The following is a 19,189-nucleotide window of genomic DNA, read 5'->3' on the forward strand; positions in this document are numbered from 1 at the left end:
AACCTATTGCAATAAAACGGCAATTTCATACTTTAACCCCTAATATTTATGTAAATAAGTATATTACTAAAGTACTTCGTATTAATATGAAAAAAATTAAGCAATTAAAGTATTATAGACTTTCTTGTAACGCATAATATTATTAGATATTATGTCTAACATCATGCAATACTATTTATATTACAGTTATAGGGCAATTAAGGTGTCAGTTAAAAGGTTATTAAGTTCTTGAATACATGTCGCAAGAGTTAGAACAGTTGCGCACGCGACTCACTGCTAATTGACTCAACGAGAGGTGACACTCTGCCAAGTGCTACACGCTAAATGCTTCTTTTTAGATCTAGGCTCTGGACGTTAATTAGTTGTTGTGTAATATTAGTAAGAACATCACCTACATAATATGTAGGTGTGGAATATTATTAGTACCTTTTTGTTGTTGCTTTGAGTACCCTCAATAGGTATGCGAAGTTGTCTCAAGGTACGCACATTAAGCCTTGTAAAACAAAACCTAAAATCGTTGAAATGATTTATGTTACCAATATAATGAATGAAAATTTTACATGGTAAATAGGTCGTTATATTAACAAGTGATAACTGAATTGCACCTTGGATTACACGTTTGACTATACTTCCTCTGGAACGTAATGCCACCCCCGCGCAATATCGGTACAGAACAAATAGACCATACGGGACACCATTGTCAGGTTGTCCAATCTGACCATTCAACACATAATTAAAGAAGAGACGATATAAAGGTAACTATTTACGTTATCAAGTTTTTGTAACATATCATTGTATGTGATTTTTTTTTTCTATTAACAAATTAGTGCGTCGAGGTCGTTGACCTCCATCTCACCTGATGGTAGGTAACCTAAATAATGCCTATTGATTCTCGCCTTGAAAAGGTCCAAGTAATACCGTTCAGGGAAAAGTCTGCGGGCCGGGAAATCCACTCCATAAAGTTCGCCATACAAATGTGGAAGCGAAACCGGAGAGTCCCACACTACATAGGGCGCACTATAATATTATGTTTTCGGTACTGGCCACTTACATGAACAATATTTAAAAAGTAATCACAACATTTGAAAATGGAATATTTGGCTGTAGAATACAGTTTGTCTCATCTGACTGTCACTTGTTTTTACATTGTGGCGTCATCTTAGAAATTGGTTGTTTAAATCACCATGGATTTAGCTCGTGAACATTTTCGTAGTATGATTTTCTACGACTTTAAGTGTAATTTAACAGCTCAGCGGTTCTTCGCTCGGCTTCAAACTGCTTTTGGCGATGAAGCACCATGCAAGACGACTATTTAGGGCTGGTTTGCAGAATTCAAACGCGGTCATGTGAATCTCAGTGACGAATTTCGTGATGGTCGCCCGTCCACTGCTGTGAACAACAAAAACATCGATGCTGTGCGCCGTACGATCAAAACAGACAGGTATATGACATACCACGAGATTCGGGCATCTTTAGGCATAGGCATGAGTCAAATACAATCAATACTACACAAACATTTGGGTGTGAAAAAGCTGTGCTCTCGGTGGATCCCACACAATTTGTCTGAAGGTCAAAAAACGGATCGCGTCACTTGGCGCAAAGGGCGTCAAATTTGGTGTGGGACATAGTAACAGGTGATGAAACATGGATTTATAGTAACGATTCCAAAACAAAGCATCAATCGAGCGCATGGATCTTTCGAGATGAGCCGAAACCAAACAAAGTGGCGCGAGTGCAAAGTGCCTCTAAGCGGGTGATTGCTTCTTTTTTTAATAAAACTGGACACGTGGCTACTGTTGCTTTGGAGAATCGTTGTACCGTGAATAGTGGTTGGTTCACGACCATTTGTTTGCCGGAAGTTATTGACAAACTCTGTGAAAATAACCGTAAACGTCGTATCATCTTGCACCACGATAATGCCAGTTCTCACACGGCCGGGCCAGACCGACAAATGAATTTTTGAAAATTAACAACGTTGACCTTATGAGCCATCCTGCGTACAGTCCCGACCTGGTACCTTGTGACTTTTATTTATTTCCAAAAATAAGAACCAGTTACGTGGTCAACGATTTTCATCACTTGAAGAGGCTGTCGAAAAGTATGAAAAATATATTTCAGAGATTGTCACGGAGGAGTGGCTTAAATGTTTTCAAAATTGATTCATTCGTGTGAAAAAATGCAGAATATTTTGAGAAACAATAAATTCATTTCTGACCATTATAGTATTTTTTTCTTATTCATTCTGGAAACTTATAGTGCGCCACACGTACCACTCCGAATTCCAATACGCTACGAACGTAGGTACTGTATATCATTAATCATGAAGTCAGTGAAATGATTAACCGTTTGCCTTTTTGCAAATTTTTACAATAATAATAACTCACACACTCATAGCCCCCTTGTTCGTTATAGTCCCGCACTAGGAAAACTCTGTATCGCGGGTGCCATGGACACACACATAGACAATCACAAATTACAAACTCACAACAGAAATAAATGCTGGTCCGCCAGGGACCCGTGACTGGCAGACCAGTATGGTAACCTTTCGGTCACGGAGACAGTTAAATTACAATATATTATGTTCTTTGAATGTAAACTGCGAATCAAAGTCAAATTGGGATCGTTGATCACCGAAATACGATCAATTGGAATTTCGTATAAGTACAATGCATGAGCAAAAATCCGATTACGGTAGCTCGTAAATTGGTATTCTTGCGAAGGTGATGACTTTACATTTGAATTGATTAAACTGAAATCGGTATGTCCGTGTCAGCTCTTCTATTGTAGGGTAACGCTATGCAACCCAGCGTTATCCTCAGGCTTTTGTAAATCGATGTGAAGTTCGAGAACGTTCGCAAGTAATTAACTTTAGGAATATGTTATGAAATATCATAATTAGAAATTCTGTACGACTCAAGGCGCTCCCCTAACTACCTATGGTCCTATGACTCCCAGCGACAGCAACTTGTCATCTTCTTCTATCAGGTCTTTTCTAGCACTGGTTTCGCTGGAATGTAGGTATCTATTTCTTTTTTATATTTTATTAATCGAAAAAATATAATATAGCCATTTTGGCTTGTACTTATTCAAGTTCTGCAATCTCATAACAATGGCCCTCAAGGTGATTAATTGGGGGTAATTCAAAAATACAAACAATTTCTAGTAACCTAACCAAGTAACCAGCTGTCCCGTGCATTTTGGTCGATTATGTAATTATGTCTTCCGGCTATTATGCCCCATTTTCCGTTGTAGGTACTAGAAACAGTCTGTTTTGTGAAATTAATGTCCACTTGCAATCTCTATAGATATAATTTGTAGATATACAATGATGTGGTCACTAAATATAACGGATCCTTTGTTAATTTATCTAAAACGAAAAGATACTTCAAAAATATTATCTTTATTGCTATGCAACCGTATTCTACTTTCAACGGGTCGTAACAATAAATAAAATTACTTATAAATCTAACGTCTATGTTTCATATTATATCAATGGAACATGTGGTCTGTGAATGGAACATACAAGAAAGTTCACATTATTACGATAAGTAGGTACATTAATATGCACCTACTCATAAAATATTAGGGGTTAAAGTATAAATTGCTACTAAGATTCTGGACACTGAATTTTTTTGTTGGTAAGATTACGATTAGAAACATTTTTCAAATAATATCTTAGGTTTGTAAATTTGAAATTTTGGCGTTATTTATTCCCGTTCCTAAGAAAATTCTACAGGTCTAATGTGTGGATGTTCTTTCTGGACGATGGCCGAAGTGTATAGGTAGCATATTTTGATTAAAAGTTATTTTCTAAAACTTTTGATTGAATTCTCTTATAATAGAATGGTAATTTCACACTGTAACCTAAAGATTTCATTGATTCGTTTAATTCTATCTTACATAGATATCGTTGCTTTGACCCTTAGCTATTAACCCATCCCATATATGTGACATTGACCAACCAACAAATGTAACCTCTATTATGAGTATATTTATTTGAATTACTAAAAACTGCCTCCGTGGCCGAACGGTTACCATGCCGGACTGCCACGCAGAGGTCCCAGGTTCGATTCCCGGGCCGGGAGAAATGTTTGTATGGCTTACATTTATTTCTCTCGTGAGTTTGGATGTAATTTGTGGTTGTCTATGTGTGTCCATGGCACCCGCGACACAGGGTTTCCCTAGTGCGGGGCTACATTGAGTGTGTGCGTTATTTAAAAAAAAATTTGAATTAATAATACTTACTGTAATTTTCTTCGTAAGTTGTAGATAGTTATGTAAATATGTAACGTTGGTTCTAACGTGATTCGTATGGACAATACAATGCAATAAATTGAGGGGCTGTAAATCCATTTTATTACGATTACGTGTTGGGCAATTCACAAATAGATTTACTACAATTGGATCATGTGAGACATAAAAATAGGCTCACTACATATAATTTTAATTGCCTCTACGCACGATTCGTCAAAGACATAAAATAAAACATGTCATTGAAATAAATGATTCAAAATTTCAGTTCTAACCTTAGAGGATGAAAAAAATAAAGGAAATAGTCTAAGGTTCTAACTTCCTTTACTTTTTTTCCAGCCTCTAAGGTTCTAATATGATTTTCAACAAGACATAAGAGATTTTGGCACTGACATTGTTTGGAAAACTACTATCTTTGGAGAACAATATTAATATTTCCATAGAACGTAGCTTAAATAATTGAGCAATTTTCCACGTGTGGATAGATAAGCTCAGATAAGTACACTTACCTTCTGCCTATAGGTAAATCAAATATTACAATATATTTATTCTGCGCTAATGAGTTAACAGAAAAGAAAATTAAGACTCAAGAACGATTAAGCCGGTTCAAATTGTACACCAACGACTAAATGAGTCACTTATAGGACTTTTTTAACCTGTCCCAATGCAGAGTAAAGGCCGTTATTAAAAAAAAAACTAATCAGCCATATTAATCTAATGGCGATGTTATTCAGCGCGCAAAGATTCTATTTGTTTGTAACTGATGAATACTATCCCGTTACAGAAATAAACTATTGTTAATTGTCGTTTTTTTTATCAACCTTATTTGGTATTTTGAATATACAGACTCCTAACATAGTTTCAGATAGCTTTTTTGCACCAAGACAAAGCAAAACTTATCCAATATTTCCTGGATATATATATCCCATAATAGCTGTCGCAAGATTTTTAAAATGATCAAAAGTGTAACTTGGAATCTGTGTAGTTCTTTTTGGTACCCCTGATGACGCTCGGATGTCAAATTGAGACCTCGCTAAAAAATGGTAGGTACCGCTGGTGCTTGGAATCTTAGTTTAAGTGAATTTATGGCATTATAGACTAACGGATATATTTTAAAAAAATGTAATAAAGATTTGTTTAATGTTCCAAAAAAAAACACCTACCTCTTAATATAATTTGTTAGCACGTAAAGTAAAAGGTCATAACTAATTTTGCGACGTTGTACAATGATTGAGAGTTAAAAGAAATCTAATGGAAATTCAGAACACAAACCCCGATACAGCAGTCCCCAGGAATAGCAATATAAATTACATACTTTTTGTGGAAAAGTCAATTATGTGGTTTTACCTTTAAACAGACGATATGGGGATGACCGAGGGAAGGAGATCATACAATGATATCACCTAAACTCATACATTCAAAATTTGAAACACTACAAAATTTTGGTAATGATACAAGGATACAAGATATTTATTATATTTATTTATTGAAAAATGTAGTAAAAATGCAGTAGTTAACAATGCAGGTCTTAAGAGTATAATATTATATTAGATCAAACATTTCACCAAGACTTGGCATGTGAATATCTTACGCAATTCTTATTTCACTTTTAATGAAGCGTGCATTTAAAGTTATTAATACATACATATTATTCATACAATAGCATAAACAAACAATAACAATTGGATATATACATATATAATCAGAAAATATAACAAAAAAAAAAATTACAATACAATAGTTAAATTTAGAGATGAAACAGATGGTGATTTGGCCGGATAGCGGATATCCGGCGGGCCTCTAGGCCGGATAGCCGGATGTTTGATCCTCTGCCGTAAACAAGTCGCGACCTATTTACGGCGCGCGTCGCCGTGATTGATTGATTAGTGAATGATTGCACTTTCACATAACCATTTGATTTGTTGTGATCACTTGGTTTTTATAACGATTAATTTATTCGATAATACAAACAAATATATAACAGAAAAATATTAACAGTCAAAATAATCGCAAATTTGGCACGTGCACATTTTGCGCGGTGGAGAAGGAAAATAGCAACTACATCATCCTTTAGCTATATTAAAAATTTTAGTTTTTATAAGTATAAGCCTAGCATATAGGTTCCTAAATTTTTAGCTCACTGTCCACTTATGAAAGATAAAAAAATTCAACGCCCACCGTAACAAAAAGTTATTGAAAACACGTATTTTTTACATTAACATAACACGAAAAAAGTAATGAAGTTTAAGCGAATTTATGAATTATTTATCGCATTGCTCCATCGCTCATATTAAACTAGTTTTTGTGTTATGCGAACGCTTGAAAAATTTTCCAAGGCAAAAATCTCTACGTAAATGTTCGTTAAGCACATTATTTGTGAAATATGGTATGCATTTGGCACTAGAGTGGCATAGAGCGCGCCCGACGCCGAGGCGACGACGTCCGTCGGATTCAACATTAATTCAATTTTGAAGCCCATTTCTGAGCGAGTTAGCGTCCGAAACCAAACATAATAGTTTTTTACACAAACTGACGCGTAATTCATGAAACAACCAGTGACAGAAATTTGTTACTATCGGGGTAACATAATAAACTCGAACGATATACGTACATGGAATGATACGATTATAAGTTACGGGAGTAATACGAAAAAAGCTAGTAATAATAATACTGATATCGACGATTGGTAAAATTAAAAACCAGATTGTTTGTTCCTTATATAATTTATTTAAACAATAAGTTACGATTTCAGTTCTGTAATAATTGAAAAATCTTTGTAATGTGTTAACCTGATAATAAACCATGTATTTCACGTTGCCTGACATGGCCTCTATAAACAAGACATTGGGAATTAGGATGTATGCACAGTTAAATAATGTAAAGCTGGGTCATCTGTGTCATATATTTCTTTGAGTGTTTTTAAAATGAGAGACTGAATCATTTCGACCTGGAACAAAATATATAATAATTAAGTGCGTAATCATCAAAATTTCATCAGAGCCACACTAATAGGGGCTTATTATGGACAAAACAACGTCAATTCTAAGACTTATGTTAATAACAAATTAATATTGAAACACAAAGAAAACTTCCTTCGATCCTGCTGGATTCGAACCAGCGCCTGTTTGCCAGACCGGGATTAACCGCTCTCCCAACTGAGCTATGGAACTAATCAGCAGACTTCACGCAATAAATTGCTTATCTTACCATACCTTTCAATTCACAGAAACCCTAAGTTATTTATAACATATTTCGCATGCAGAGATTTATTTCTAAAAAAAATATCACGTACGTTGCTCTGATCCCCAAGTAAGTAGCAAAAGCATTTGTGTTATGAAAATCGCAAACAACGACGGTACAACAAACACCCAGACCCGAGACAATAATAGAAAAGTTAGTTTCCTACACAGACCCGGCAGGCAATCGAACCCGGGACCTCAGCGACACCATGAAAACCGGTGTGCAAGCTAATCGACCACAGAGGTCCCCTAAAATAAAAATTAATTTCTAAAATTATCTTATTTGCGGATAAGGCTTGGGAAAGTTTGAAGTACAGAATAAGCTTCTGGGGTTTTGACGTGGAGTGCATGCGTACTATGAAAAAAAGTGTACCTCATATAATACATCCGTACCTGAGAATCGTTAAACTGTAAGCGCCATTTTTGTAATTTTACAGGGGAAACGATTTTGTGTTGAAAAGCAGTTTGTACGCCAATTAGGGTAACTCAAAATGTTATTAAAACTCAATTAGTTTTATTTCAAGCCACCCTAAATGTTGTACATGCTGCATTTCGACACAAAATCGCGTCACCTGTAAAATTAAAAAAATAGCACTTACAGCGTAATGCTTCTCAGGTACGGCTATTGACAGAGATGGGAAAAGCTGCTTATTTTTTTAAACATTAAAATGTTGTGTTTTTTAAACCGCTTTTCACTTACACGTTTTTTAGTTTGAAGCTTACAAAAACGTTTAAGCACGTAGACTTTTATGTTAAGAAACGCCTGCGACGTTGTGTTGATAGCGAAAATCAAGAGTAGGTTTTTAAGATAAGCAAGTTTATTTGTAAAACACGAGTTTTATTTTTATCTAAAATATTATTCACATTGATGAATTAAATCATTTAGGAAACGTAGATGGCGGGACTTAAAACATAAGCACGTTGTTAACGCTTACGCTTAAATTGAAAGGCGTGCTTATGTGCTTATTTTAAAAAGCAAATTTTTTTAAGTCCTTTTCGTTTAAACGCTCACCTCTAATTATTAACTTGAACAACTGGAGGGATAACATTAATGTAGAAAGAAATAAATTTTCACTGACCTGATTCGCTGGGCAATAGCCGTCAATCGTAGACCTGGCGACTGTAATAAGCACGGGAGGAGGAAGTCTCTTCAACAATGGAATCAACCCCTTTTCTACCATATTACGAATTTGTTCCTCACTGCTAATATAATAGGGTAATCCTCCTTGGTCTCTTGTGCAACCTGCTGCATATATTGCCCACCAGTCTGGAGATTCACCCTCTTTAGCGGCTATTATGTTTACTTTTTTCGATATACTTAGCACCTGTAAAAATATGTCAAATTAACATACAGATCCTAGTGCATTCCTATGCACTTCCTGTGCCTGTATGTATTTAAGTTTAAAATATATTTACTTATAAGTGTTTAAGATGCTTTATATATTATTTATAAATATTAAAATGGTGAAAGCCAATGCAAGTTATTTGCATATAGATGTTTTAAATAGCTTTTAGTTCTGAACTACTGTTTTAAAGTGCCTTTGACTAACCTTTTTAAACGAATCTGTTTTTTCACCTTGGTATTCAGCAAGATTTCCGAAAACTTCCAAGTGCTTAAATAATATTTCTAATTCATCCAATTGCTGTTCTCGATTCTCATTTGCTTTCTCAAATGTATCTACTTCGTCGTCATTGGGAAGCTTAAATTCAAATATAGGCTCCAAAAGGTCGTAAAGTGCTATTTGCTGATATAAACTTAGGAATGGATTGCTAGTACTGAAGAAATCTAAATCAATGTCTAATATATATGGCTGTGAAATACTGATATTCTTGACAAGCTGCGGAATACGGTGTTGGATAGAATTTGGCAATAACGAATGATATAGTTCGGCTACTGTGAATGTTAATGTTCTTTTATTCGTAAGTGTCCCAGAATACAGAGCGTCAGAAAGGTAGTACGGTTCTTTGCTATCAACGCGGAGATAGCCTGTTCTAGGGTCATCTCCCACGTTAAAGGTGCGGGTACCGTCAGGAAACTGCTTGGCCCAGGGCGGACGTAGCCACACCACTCGACTGATATGCCCCGCGGCAACTGCTGGCACAATCCAGTTCTCTATTTGCAATAATGGCAATAGATCTCTTCCCGAACGTGCCTCACTGCCTTTCAATTTGCGGTCAATAAGCATATCCGGATGGGCATCTAAATGCAATAACGTTGTTCCTTCAAGCGGGAGTTTCTTTCCGCCAATCGCGGAGTAAATAAATTGAAGTGCATCGTTGTGTTCTTCAACTACGTAGATGGGGATCTTTTTAAAACGTTTTAACGGTGGCAATTCTGTTGTAGTGAAGTGTTCGGCCTGTATAATATTTTCAGAAATGGGAGTTTTCCTTAATGTCAATGTTGATGATGATTCCGTTGCGCTGATGTTTTGTGAACATATTTTATTTTGAGCCATTGGTGTTATTTTTGATGTAGGCAATTAATTCTATTGCGGTGAAACGATCACAAGATATTTGTAGTACCAAATTTTTTCTTAATATACAGGTGTCAGCGATTGTTTCGTGCTTACGCGTTCCGGAGATGTACTTTTTATTTAAGGTCTTTCTATTGACGTGAAGTCTTTTAAAGTTGGCCGACTATATAAACATGATGGCTATGTCTGCAAAGAGGTATTTAAATTCAACAATAAAAATAATTTTATAGAATTTAGAAAACAAAACTTTGTATGCAATTTAATGCGAGAGGCAAAATGTAGACTGGTCGAGTGATTTAGTCTCACCTGACGCAATAAACAGAAAGAGTTGGTTAATAGAAATTTATTGTGTCAGACCACATCGTAGCTAAACTCAGTGGGGTTTTGGAATTGGGTCAAGGACTTTGCCGCAAAAATTGGAGGGAAGTTCCGCCCTGTTACGACGCAGCCATAACTGCGCACTTGTTGGAGCCTGTTGACTTTGCTCTACTCGACTCCACATTGGCGATAACCGAATAGATAGCTTTTAGTGTAATGGTGTTTGTATAAACATACCGCTCCTACACTTTACATTTGATTCAAATATTTAGCAGGTAACGCGATATTTAGTCCATGATACTTATTATAATTTATCTTTTTATTAATATTAATATAATTTATTTTTTATTAATATAGTTATCGACCCGATCATACTGGTGTTAAAAATATCATTGAGTTACTCTGCCCATGATACCGAATAACTTTCGTGATAAAGTAAATAACTTAACGCAGAAATCCATAGACAATTCTCGGAAAAAACAGCTAATTGCAAATAGTCCGACGAGATGATTTAGTTTTTTATGGGATGAAGAGAAAATAAGCCGTAAATCTGATACGAATTCCTAGGAAAAAGTGGCTTAGTATCGTAATTCTAACTTGCTTTTTAAGAACTATAGAGTACTACAAGACTTCCTTCCATTTAGTGGAGATTATCTACTGTTAACAACTAAAGCGGAGTATTCAACATTTCGAATGAATGGATCCAAAAGCTTAGACACCTACGAGGCGCATACAAGAAAGATCGATAGGAAAAGTTAAATATAACAGCAGGCCGGGGAACGCTGCGTGGGATTGCAGACAGTACGGAGATTACAGCGCCCATGTGGAGGTGTCACCGGTAATCCCATTCGAGTGGAGGGTGCTGGTGAACCGGATATCATCGAACCGAGGCATGTTTTCCATTAGCGTTAGCGGACTTCCGGGTTGCGCGCTGCGTAGATGCGCGGCAGCGGCGGCGCGGTGTTGGTGAGGTTGCGCGGAAGAACGAGGGGGATGTTGTGACGGCGCGCGGGGTCGATATTGCGCGCCTCTGACGTCACTACGCTACTACGCCCGCCCAAACACCCCCGCCGCCGCACCCTGCTCCCCCGTGACCTATTGCGTCGTTACGCCCACCTAGGTCAAGGTGCGGAAGCCGCCCTGGACTGATGCTGCTATGTCTTCGGTGCTAACCTGAACGCGCCTTATGTCGTCAGCATATTCGACATTGCAACTAAAGTGTCTTGATTCTATATCTAGCCGTATACTTTCCAGACTCATCTCACTCACCAAGCTCTTAAACCTTTCATTGACAATTTTCACTCTTTCAGAGCCAACTCCAAAATATTAAATCCAAAATATATTTCTTAATATAGTGCGCCTAACGTGAAAAAAGTACCAGTGTTCTGTTTATATAACAATTATCGAATAATAACAGAATGTCCCACTACGTACAGTCAAACTCACTGAACATTTACGAGATTTTCATGAAATCTTAACATGAAGATTCAAGATGTATTTTTGAACAGATACAATTATGAATTTTGATTAGGTTTATGTTATCGGTATTTCTTTTTACCATTTTTGAATAGCCAAATCAGTCATTAAAATATGGAAAACGCTAGATAATAAGCAATCAATTTAATTAACTGTATGTAGGTGCATACTACTTCTAGTGTTCATCACATTAAAATAAAAAGTTGATGATTGTTTTTTTTATAAAACAATTATTCAAGTGATATGATGGGACGAACAAGTCGACACGGCGGGCGACATGCCTATCTATAACATTTGTAGTGACACTCAGAGCTTTAAATAGCAAAGATCTTAGGGGCCGGTGCCCCACTCACACACGGTGCGCCACTGCACCCGTCACCCTGACACGAGACATAAATTGACAAGTCCCATGTGCCTGTAATTTCACAAGCACCCTTACCCTTTGAAACCAAAACGCAGTAATGCTTACATTAGCTTGGCGGCAGAAATAGGTAAGGTTCAGCGCTTCCCTGGACGAGCTGTTTCACAAGGAGTCTATTGCTACTAAAGTACTGACTCAAACACTACGGTTTCTAATGCAATGTAAATGTAATGCAATGTATTGTTTATTTAAATCATGAATTGTGAATGACATAAAAATTGATTCGTAATGTAGTGCAACGTAATATTTGTCCACTCTATTCTTGCTGCATATCAACGGCCTGCTGCTGATGCCCGGTATCTCTGGGTACTCAGACGACAGCACAGTGGTAGAGAGTTATGTGCCAGACGCCCGAGACAACAGCGAAGAGATCCGGTGTAAACGGGATGCGATGGTCACCCGGTTGAACCTGAGCCTGAAAGCGGCTTCCGACTGCGGAGATGCGAACAAGGTCGGTTTAATGTGGCTAAAACACAGGCGTGTCTTTTCACATCAAATCGGAGTCTCCTACACCTTACTCCGACTATCCGTGCCGATAAGGTCTCTTGAGTTACTTGGTCTGGACTTATCATCTAACCTCACCTTTGGGCGATACATCGAGTGCCTGGCAAAAAATGCTGCAAAAAAAACTAGGCATACTTTACAAAGTCAGGCGGTACTTCACACCTGAACAGCATTTAAATCTGTATAAAGTTCGATGGTGTATGGAGTGCTGCTGCCACCTTTGGGCCGGCTCTGCCCATTACCAGTTAGCTGCCTTGGACTCGGTGAAGCGAAAAGCAAAGAGACGCTAGACAAGAAATTCAGAAACAACAATTCTCTTGTGGAGTTGAAGCTACAAAGTCTCGACCATCGCATAAAAGTAACCTGCTTGTTGGACTAGAAGGTCCGAAGCGCTCCATTCTTATGTCGTTGATATTCCACCTATTCGCACTAAGCGCTTTGCTTCCTCCTTTCTGATGCGCACGACAAGGGAATGGAATGCTATATTGCATCTGTATTTCCCGAAAAGTACAATTTGGGGCTAGTCAAAGCTAGAGTGAATAGGCATTTTTTAGGCAAATGCGTCTCAATGTCGGTCACATTGTCGCTTAACATCAGGTGAGATTGTGGCTAAGTGTGTGTCTATTACACATTAAAAATTTTTTTTTATAAATGTTTACAACACTCACTTGTAACTTATGATTATAAAAGTTACCAATTCATGTTCATTTCATCAAGTTGTTATAAAAATTATTTTAACATTTCCTTAGTATTTGTGGTAATTTTTGGTTCCTTGGACTTGTTCGAGTGACCCTTATGTTCATACACCTTAGAATAATTATAAAATATTTCCGATTTTTCTGATCGTTTATTTAATCTAGGTGTCCATTTAGCAAAAAAAACAATATGGATAAATTTTCTTCACATAATATTATTACATCAAGTCAAATTATGTTTAATTGAAATGTTGTGCGATCAAATCTCTTTTCACTGACGTAACATGTAAATTAAATTCCATTTTATTGATAAGGGATTTTTTGAAATATTGAATTGATACTTACCTAAAAGAAAGCACTTTGAAATAATAAGCTTTAACCACAATAAATAGGTAATATCTAACAATAAAAATTAAAAAAGATGTCTATTTTATTTTTCTATTACTAACTTGGCTTTTAGAATTGTAAGAAAAAAGCCTTCTCTATAAATAGCTATTCCTACGGAACGCCTTTTCTTCATTTAATAGCAATTATTTCCATGGTACCATTGGCAAATGTGCTCTTGAAATATTATATAACCTCATTCAAAAGTAGTCTGTAATCTGCATATTTTGGTGATAAGAAACATTGGGGTACATTACCTCGAATGTTCATTATCATGCAAACAGTATAACGGTACTTATAAACAATTATGTTGTGACGAAATTGGTTGGCTATTGAACAAACGTATGGTGTCAATTAAAATAAATAAATAGATGATGAATCGTAATTCCTGAAATATAATATGAATAAATATGGTTTGAAATTACACAGTGAAGCTTACAGTTAAGAACTTTTTATCGAATTGATTCACATCTTCTCCCTCAAGTATAACAAACAGTAAAAATGAAAATAGTCACTAATAGTAGCGAAAATAGTTACAATTATTCACATTAATGGCTTGGGCCAGTGTCTGTTTATAAAAATAGTTCTAAAATAGAAAAGAATTACGACATATTTTAGAAATATGATTCTGATATCCAATAGCAAAAGTAAATGTCAAATTTGTATGTTGAAATATAACTCTACTGGAAGATAAATTCAATACCTACCTTTAGATTTCGGACGCAACTTTACGGGAGTTATTTTCTTTCCATTTTCGAAACATTATATAGCATTAAACAAAGGGAAATTTTAACAGAATAAGACACAAGACATAACCAAACAACCCACGACATTTCAGTGTTGTTTGTAAGAGTGTAATAGACATATAATTTTGCTGTAGATAAAGCGAGAAAACAGATGTATTACACCTTACGGCGTGGATGTCTATACCTTGCCTTACGCTTTAGGTAACGCGCAGTCGCAGTGCAGTCCTTAAATTAATTGCGTTCAAGTTTAGAGTTATTTAACTTTTTAGATTCTTTCAATGGCAAATTGATATAAGGCATGGATATACACAAGAAAAATGAAAAATATTTTTGATTGAATAATGAAACTTTGATTTTGACTTTGAGTTAAGCCACAGTCCACATCACAAGAAAAAAATTTGTGGCTCAGCTCATTTTAGTAGCAGCAGCGGCGCGGCACTGTTTAAGCAGTGAAAAGAAGTGAACTAAATATTGTTTGTTTGCATAAAAATAAAACATGGTGGTCATGATAACACAGATATATATATGTTGAAGCATGTTTCGCCCGAAGATAATTTAGGCATGCATAATAAATGAAAAATAGGTCGTCACATAGTTACATTTACCTTAAGTTATATATAATTAATTTAAATTCTTTTACATAATAATTATTGTTGAAATTCCCTAGTACTGTAATATACTTTATTCTTTAACAATTCATATAATTTAGTCTTAAATAATGTAATGGGTAAGTGTTTAATGTCATTTGGTAATCTATTGTAAATTCTGACACACATACACAAACAATTTTGATTATATTCTTCTACCTTAGGTACGTCAAAAAAATTAGTCTATTGGGATTTCTATAATTTCGATGATTCACGTCAATACTCTTAATTAACAAATGTAAATTATTTTTCACAAAAATGCTAGCTTCATAAATATATTAGGCAGGCAGGGGTAATAACCAAGATCTTTAAATATAGGTTTACAGGATTCAAACGGAGTCCTACCAGTAATTGCACGTATACATTTTTTTTGTGCTAATAACACTCTGTTTGTATTCGTACCATTTTCCCAGAAAAGAAGTCCATAACGTAGGGTCGAGACTACATATGCGTGATAAACTGTTAACATGGTTGACATATTTGTTATATTACGCAAACATTTCAAGGCGAAAGCAAATTTGTTAATTCTTTCACAAACGTTTTCGATGTGAGATTCCACTTTAACTGTTTATTACTGATTATACCTAAAAATTTGGTTTCGTTTAGCTCGTCAATATTCAGTTCCTTATATCTAATTTGTAGTAATATTGATGTATTATTCGATCGCAGATTTGCACGTTGTACTAAACAGGTAAAAATTACACTATTTAAAGCCTACTGTCAAGTGCTGTACACGTGCAGTCTGTGGGTCGCATATTCGGGGCGGACATTCAGCGATTTGCGTGTTCAATATAATAACGCATTCAGGGTGCTGATAGGGCTTCCGTGGAGGTGTAGTGCATCGGGGATGTTTGCCGAGGCTCAGATGGACGGTTTCATGGCCATCATGAGGAAAAGGTGTGCATCTGCGCTAAGGCGCCTCCGTGATAGCTCCAGCGGCATCCTGTGTGTGTTTAAAGATCGGTGGGACTCGCCACTTCTGCGTAGGTGGATAAAGCTCCACACTATCTTAAATCTATAAGTAGTCTTTTAAATTATATTAATATTAATACTAACACTAGTTCTTAAGTTGTTTGGTTTACTAACTCTATATGGATTTTATCTGAAATAAATATTTGAATTGAATTGAATTATTAAAGTTTATATAATTGGTTTTAGTTAAATTTATTTGCAAATTGTTAATGTCAAGCCATGTAGTAATTAAATTAATAGTTTTATTTATATCAGCTTCGTGAATTTGAATGAAATGTGTCAGTACAGATTTTACCCTTGGTAGTCTCTATTATCGAAATATCGTCAGCAAACATTATACATTTATGATTGGTTACGTCAACTATGTCATTAATATATATAAGAAATAAAAGGGGACCTAACACACTACCCTGTGGGACTCCGTATCTGTTAAACTGGTAATCTGAAGTAAATGAGACCATCTCATTGTTTTTATTTAACCTAGACAGCACGACTTGTTGTTGTCTGTTACGTAAGTAACTTCGAAACCAATTCAAAGGGATATCTCTCACACCTAGAGCTTCCAGTTTTTGCATAAGAACGGCATGTGAAACGAAATCAAAAGCTTTACTTAAATCAAAGAAGAGCACTGTGGTCAAGATTTTATTATTAATTTTGCTTAAAACTTCTTTCATTAAGGTAAAAGTGGCAAGTGTTGTCGATTTATTTTTTTTGAAACCCAAATTGTTCATTGCGTATTAATTTAAATTTATCACAGTATTCACTTAAACGTTTGTGCATACATTTTTCAATTATTTTAGAAAATATTGGGATAAGAGTTATGGGACGTTAGTTACTAAAATCATTTTTGTCACCCTTTTTGTTTAGGGGTTTAATGATGGAAGTCTTTAATATGTCTGCAAAATTCCTGTCATGAAAGATAAATTAATTAGGTGCGTAAAAATAAAAATCACGTTGTGAATGGAGGTTTTGATTACTTTGGTACAAGTTTCATCAAATCCCTCAGAACTGGTATTATTTAAAGACATCACCTCCTTCCAAACTTCACTCTCAGTCATTGGTATTAAAAACATTGACTGAGGGTGGTTACAGAGCTTGTTTTGTCTTTTAGGCCTATCGATAATATCTCTTTCAGTTGTTTTTATAAAATATAAATAAATACGTTGGCCATTTCTGTTGTATTTTTTATTAATTTATTGTAATTTTTTATACATTCAATTTCATTTTTCTGTAAGTTATTGGAACCAATTTCATTGTTGATTACTGTCCAAGTCACTTTACTTTTATTTTTACTATTATTAATAAAACGTATGTTGTAATTTTTTTTGGGTTTATATATAGGTACATGTTTTTAATAGTTTTGAAAATTTTAAATATTTTAATTTATTTGCATTATTTTTGTGTTTATAGTACTTACATCTTAGGAGCCTTTTTGTTTTGCAGCTATTTTTTAGTCCTCTAGTGATCCATTTTTGTTTCTTATTTAAATCCTTCTTAATTCTTATCTTGGGGAAACAGAGGAGATAGAACAGATTAAAAAGCTCATAAAATTTATTAAATGCTACGTTTATATTAGATTCTTCAAAAATGTCATGAAACTTAAGATTTTCTAAACAATGATTAAATTTAAAAATATTATCTTCACTGTAGTCTCTTTTATACAAATAATATGTTTTAGGTTTATTACCTTTAGATTTTACTGGGTATTTTAATAATTGTGCAGTTTCATGGTCGGACAGATACAGCTAAGATCATTGCGCTTGCATTTTTTATATTACTGAGAATATGATCAAGACACGACTTTTTTCTGGTAGGTTCAGTTATATGCACAGTCAAGTTATAATTAAGAGCGAGGTCTTTATAGTGCGTAGTAATTTTACCTGGTAACAGAGTATTGATATTTGTGTCACCTGCTAAAATAATCTTGTATTATATTTATAAATGGAATAAACTTCATTTAGTACACATTCAAGTCTATCTAAAATCATCATCATCAGACAAATAATTATTTACACTGGGTAGCTTAATGAAGAAGGTTTTATAGCTAATGTTTTATTTTTTTTTCTATATCTATCATTCCATGTCAACAAAATACGCAAATCTTAGAAGATGAAAAAAAGTCAGCTTCAATAAGCTTCAAACAAATATACATTTTTGAGTTGTGTTTTGTGTTGTGTTGTGTGATGTTTTTAATAGATAAACACTTTGTGAAATATGAATGCGTCCATAAAGTTTCTATCATATCTTTGTCATTCTTCGTTTCTGTCCAATAGAATGTTGGATGGCTGTATGGTGTGAAACCTTTGCCTTTTCCTTTACGGAAAGAATTGAAAAAACAACAACTAATAGAATGTAAAAAGCGCGGGAAACTTCCGATCGAGTTTTGTATTCGAAACTAACACTGGCCCAAGCCTAGTGGCCGCCAAGGAAATAGAATAGAAGATTGGTGACACTGGGGATATTCGGGGAATAACTATTATTTTTGTACATGTAGTAGCAATGTAGAGTTAGATTTTAATATTCAATATATAATTACTTACCTTGTGGTATTGATAGGTGGTATTGTAATAGAAATATACATAACGAAACATTTATTATGCGATGGAACTTAGAATAATAACGCATAGAAACCTAGCCCGCACACGCTAAGTGAGGCAAGTTAGAGGGTTCCAAACGCGTCCCAGGAGCGCGCGGGCTGTTAGTGCTCAAGGTCATATTGCACCGCGAACAGCTCCAAAATTTTTTGCTAAAAATGACGAAATGTGCGGTAAATGGGTGTAAAAATACAACAGACAAACATAAAATAGACACTAACATCGCATTCCACAAGTAAGTAATGCGTTTCAACTCATATTTTTATGTAAATATTCACTAAAACAGAAAAATAATTTCGCGGCAACAAGATACGAAAGTGTTGCAAAGTAACGAATTTTTTTTCTCCCCATTTTGCTATTCTGTATCAAAATAATTATATTACGTAAATTTTAGTGGTGCCTGTAATTTAGATTTATTTGCGCATCTTGAACTAATATTTACTTTAATAAACATTAAATGTTTTCGTT

At 35.2% G+C, this 19,189-nt stretch overlaps 1 protein-coding gene and 1 pseudogene across 1 annotated transcript; one reads left to right on the forward strand and one right to left on the reverse strand.

Annotated features, from left to right (window-relative positions):
* The first annotated feature begins 1,202 nt into the window (after positions 1–1,202).
* On the forward strand, positions 1,203–5,658 carry LOC113229931 (annotated as a pseudogene).
* Positions 5,659–6,956: 1,298 nt separating this feature from the next.
* Positions 6,957–14,611, reverse strand: LOC113230102 (UPF0489 protein C5orf22 homolog). The gene is made up of 4 exons (XM_026463859.1): positions 14,470–14,611; positions 9,041–10,150; positions 8,570–8,815; positions 6,957–7,198 (listed from the first exon to the last, which is right to left on the reverse strand). The coding sequence occupies exons 2-4, from the start codon at positions 9,944–9,946 to the stop codon at positions 7,103–7,105; spliced, it is 1,248 nt and encodes a 415-aa protein (XP_026319644.1). The 5' UTR covers positions 9,947–10,150; positions 14,470–14,611; the 3' UTR covers positions 6,957–7,102.
* Positions 14,612–19,189: the final 4,578 nt, after the last annotated feature.

Source organism: Hyposmocoma kahamanoa, unplaced genomic scaffold, assembly GCF_003589595.1.
Source record: "Hyposmocoma kahamanoa isolate Upper Pololo Valley unplaced genomic scaffold, ASM358959v1 63, whole genome shotgun sequence".
Classification (NCBI taxonomy): Eukaryota; Metazoa; Arthropoda; class Insecta; order Lepidoptera; family Cosmopterigidae; genus Hyposmocoma; species Hyposmocoma kahamanoa.

Excerpts from the sequence above, each read along its gene's own strand:
- LOC113230102 (XM_026463859.1), bottom strand. The coding sequence starts at position 9,946 with ATGGCTCAAAATAAAATATGTTCACAAAACATCAGCGCAACGGAATCA. Across the intron at positions 8,816-9,040 it reads AAACAGATTCGTTTAAAAAG|GTGCTAAGTATATCGAAAAA; the intron begins GTTAGTCAAAGG and ends ATATTTTTACAG. Across the intron at positions 7,199-8,569 it reads GCTATTGCCCAGCGAATCAG|GTCGAAATGATTCAGTCTCT; the intron begins GTCAGTGAAAAT and ends ATTTTGTTCCAG.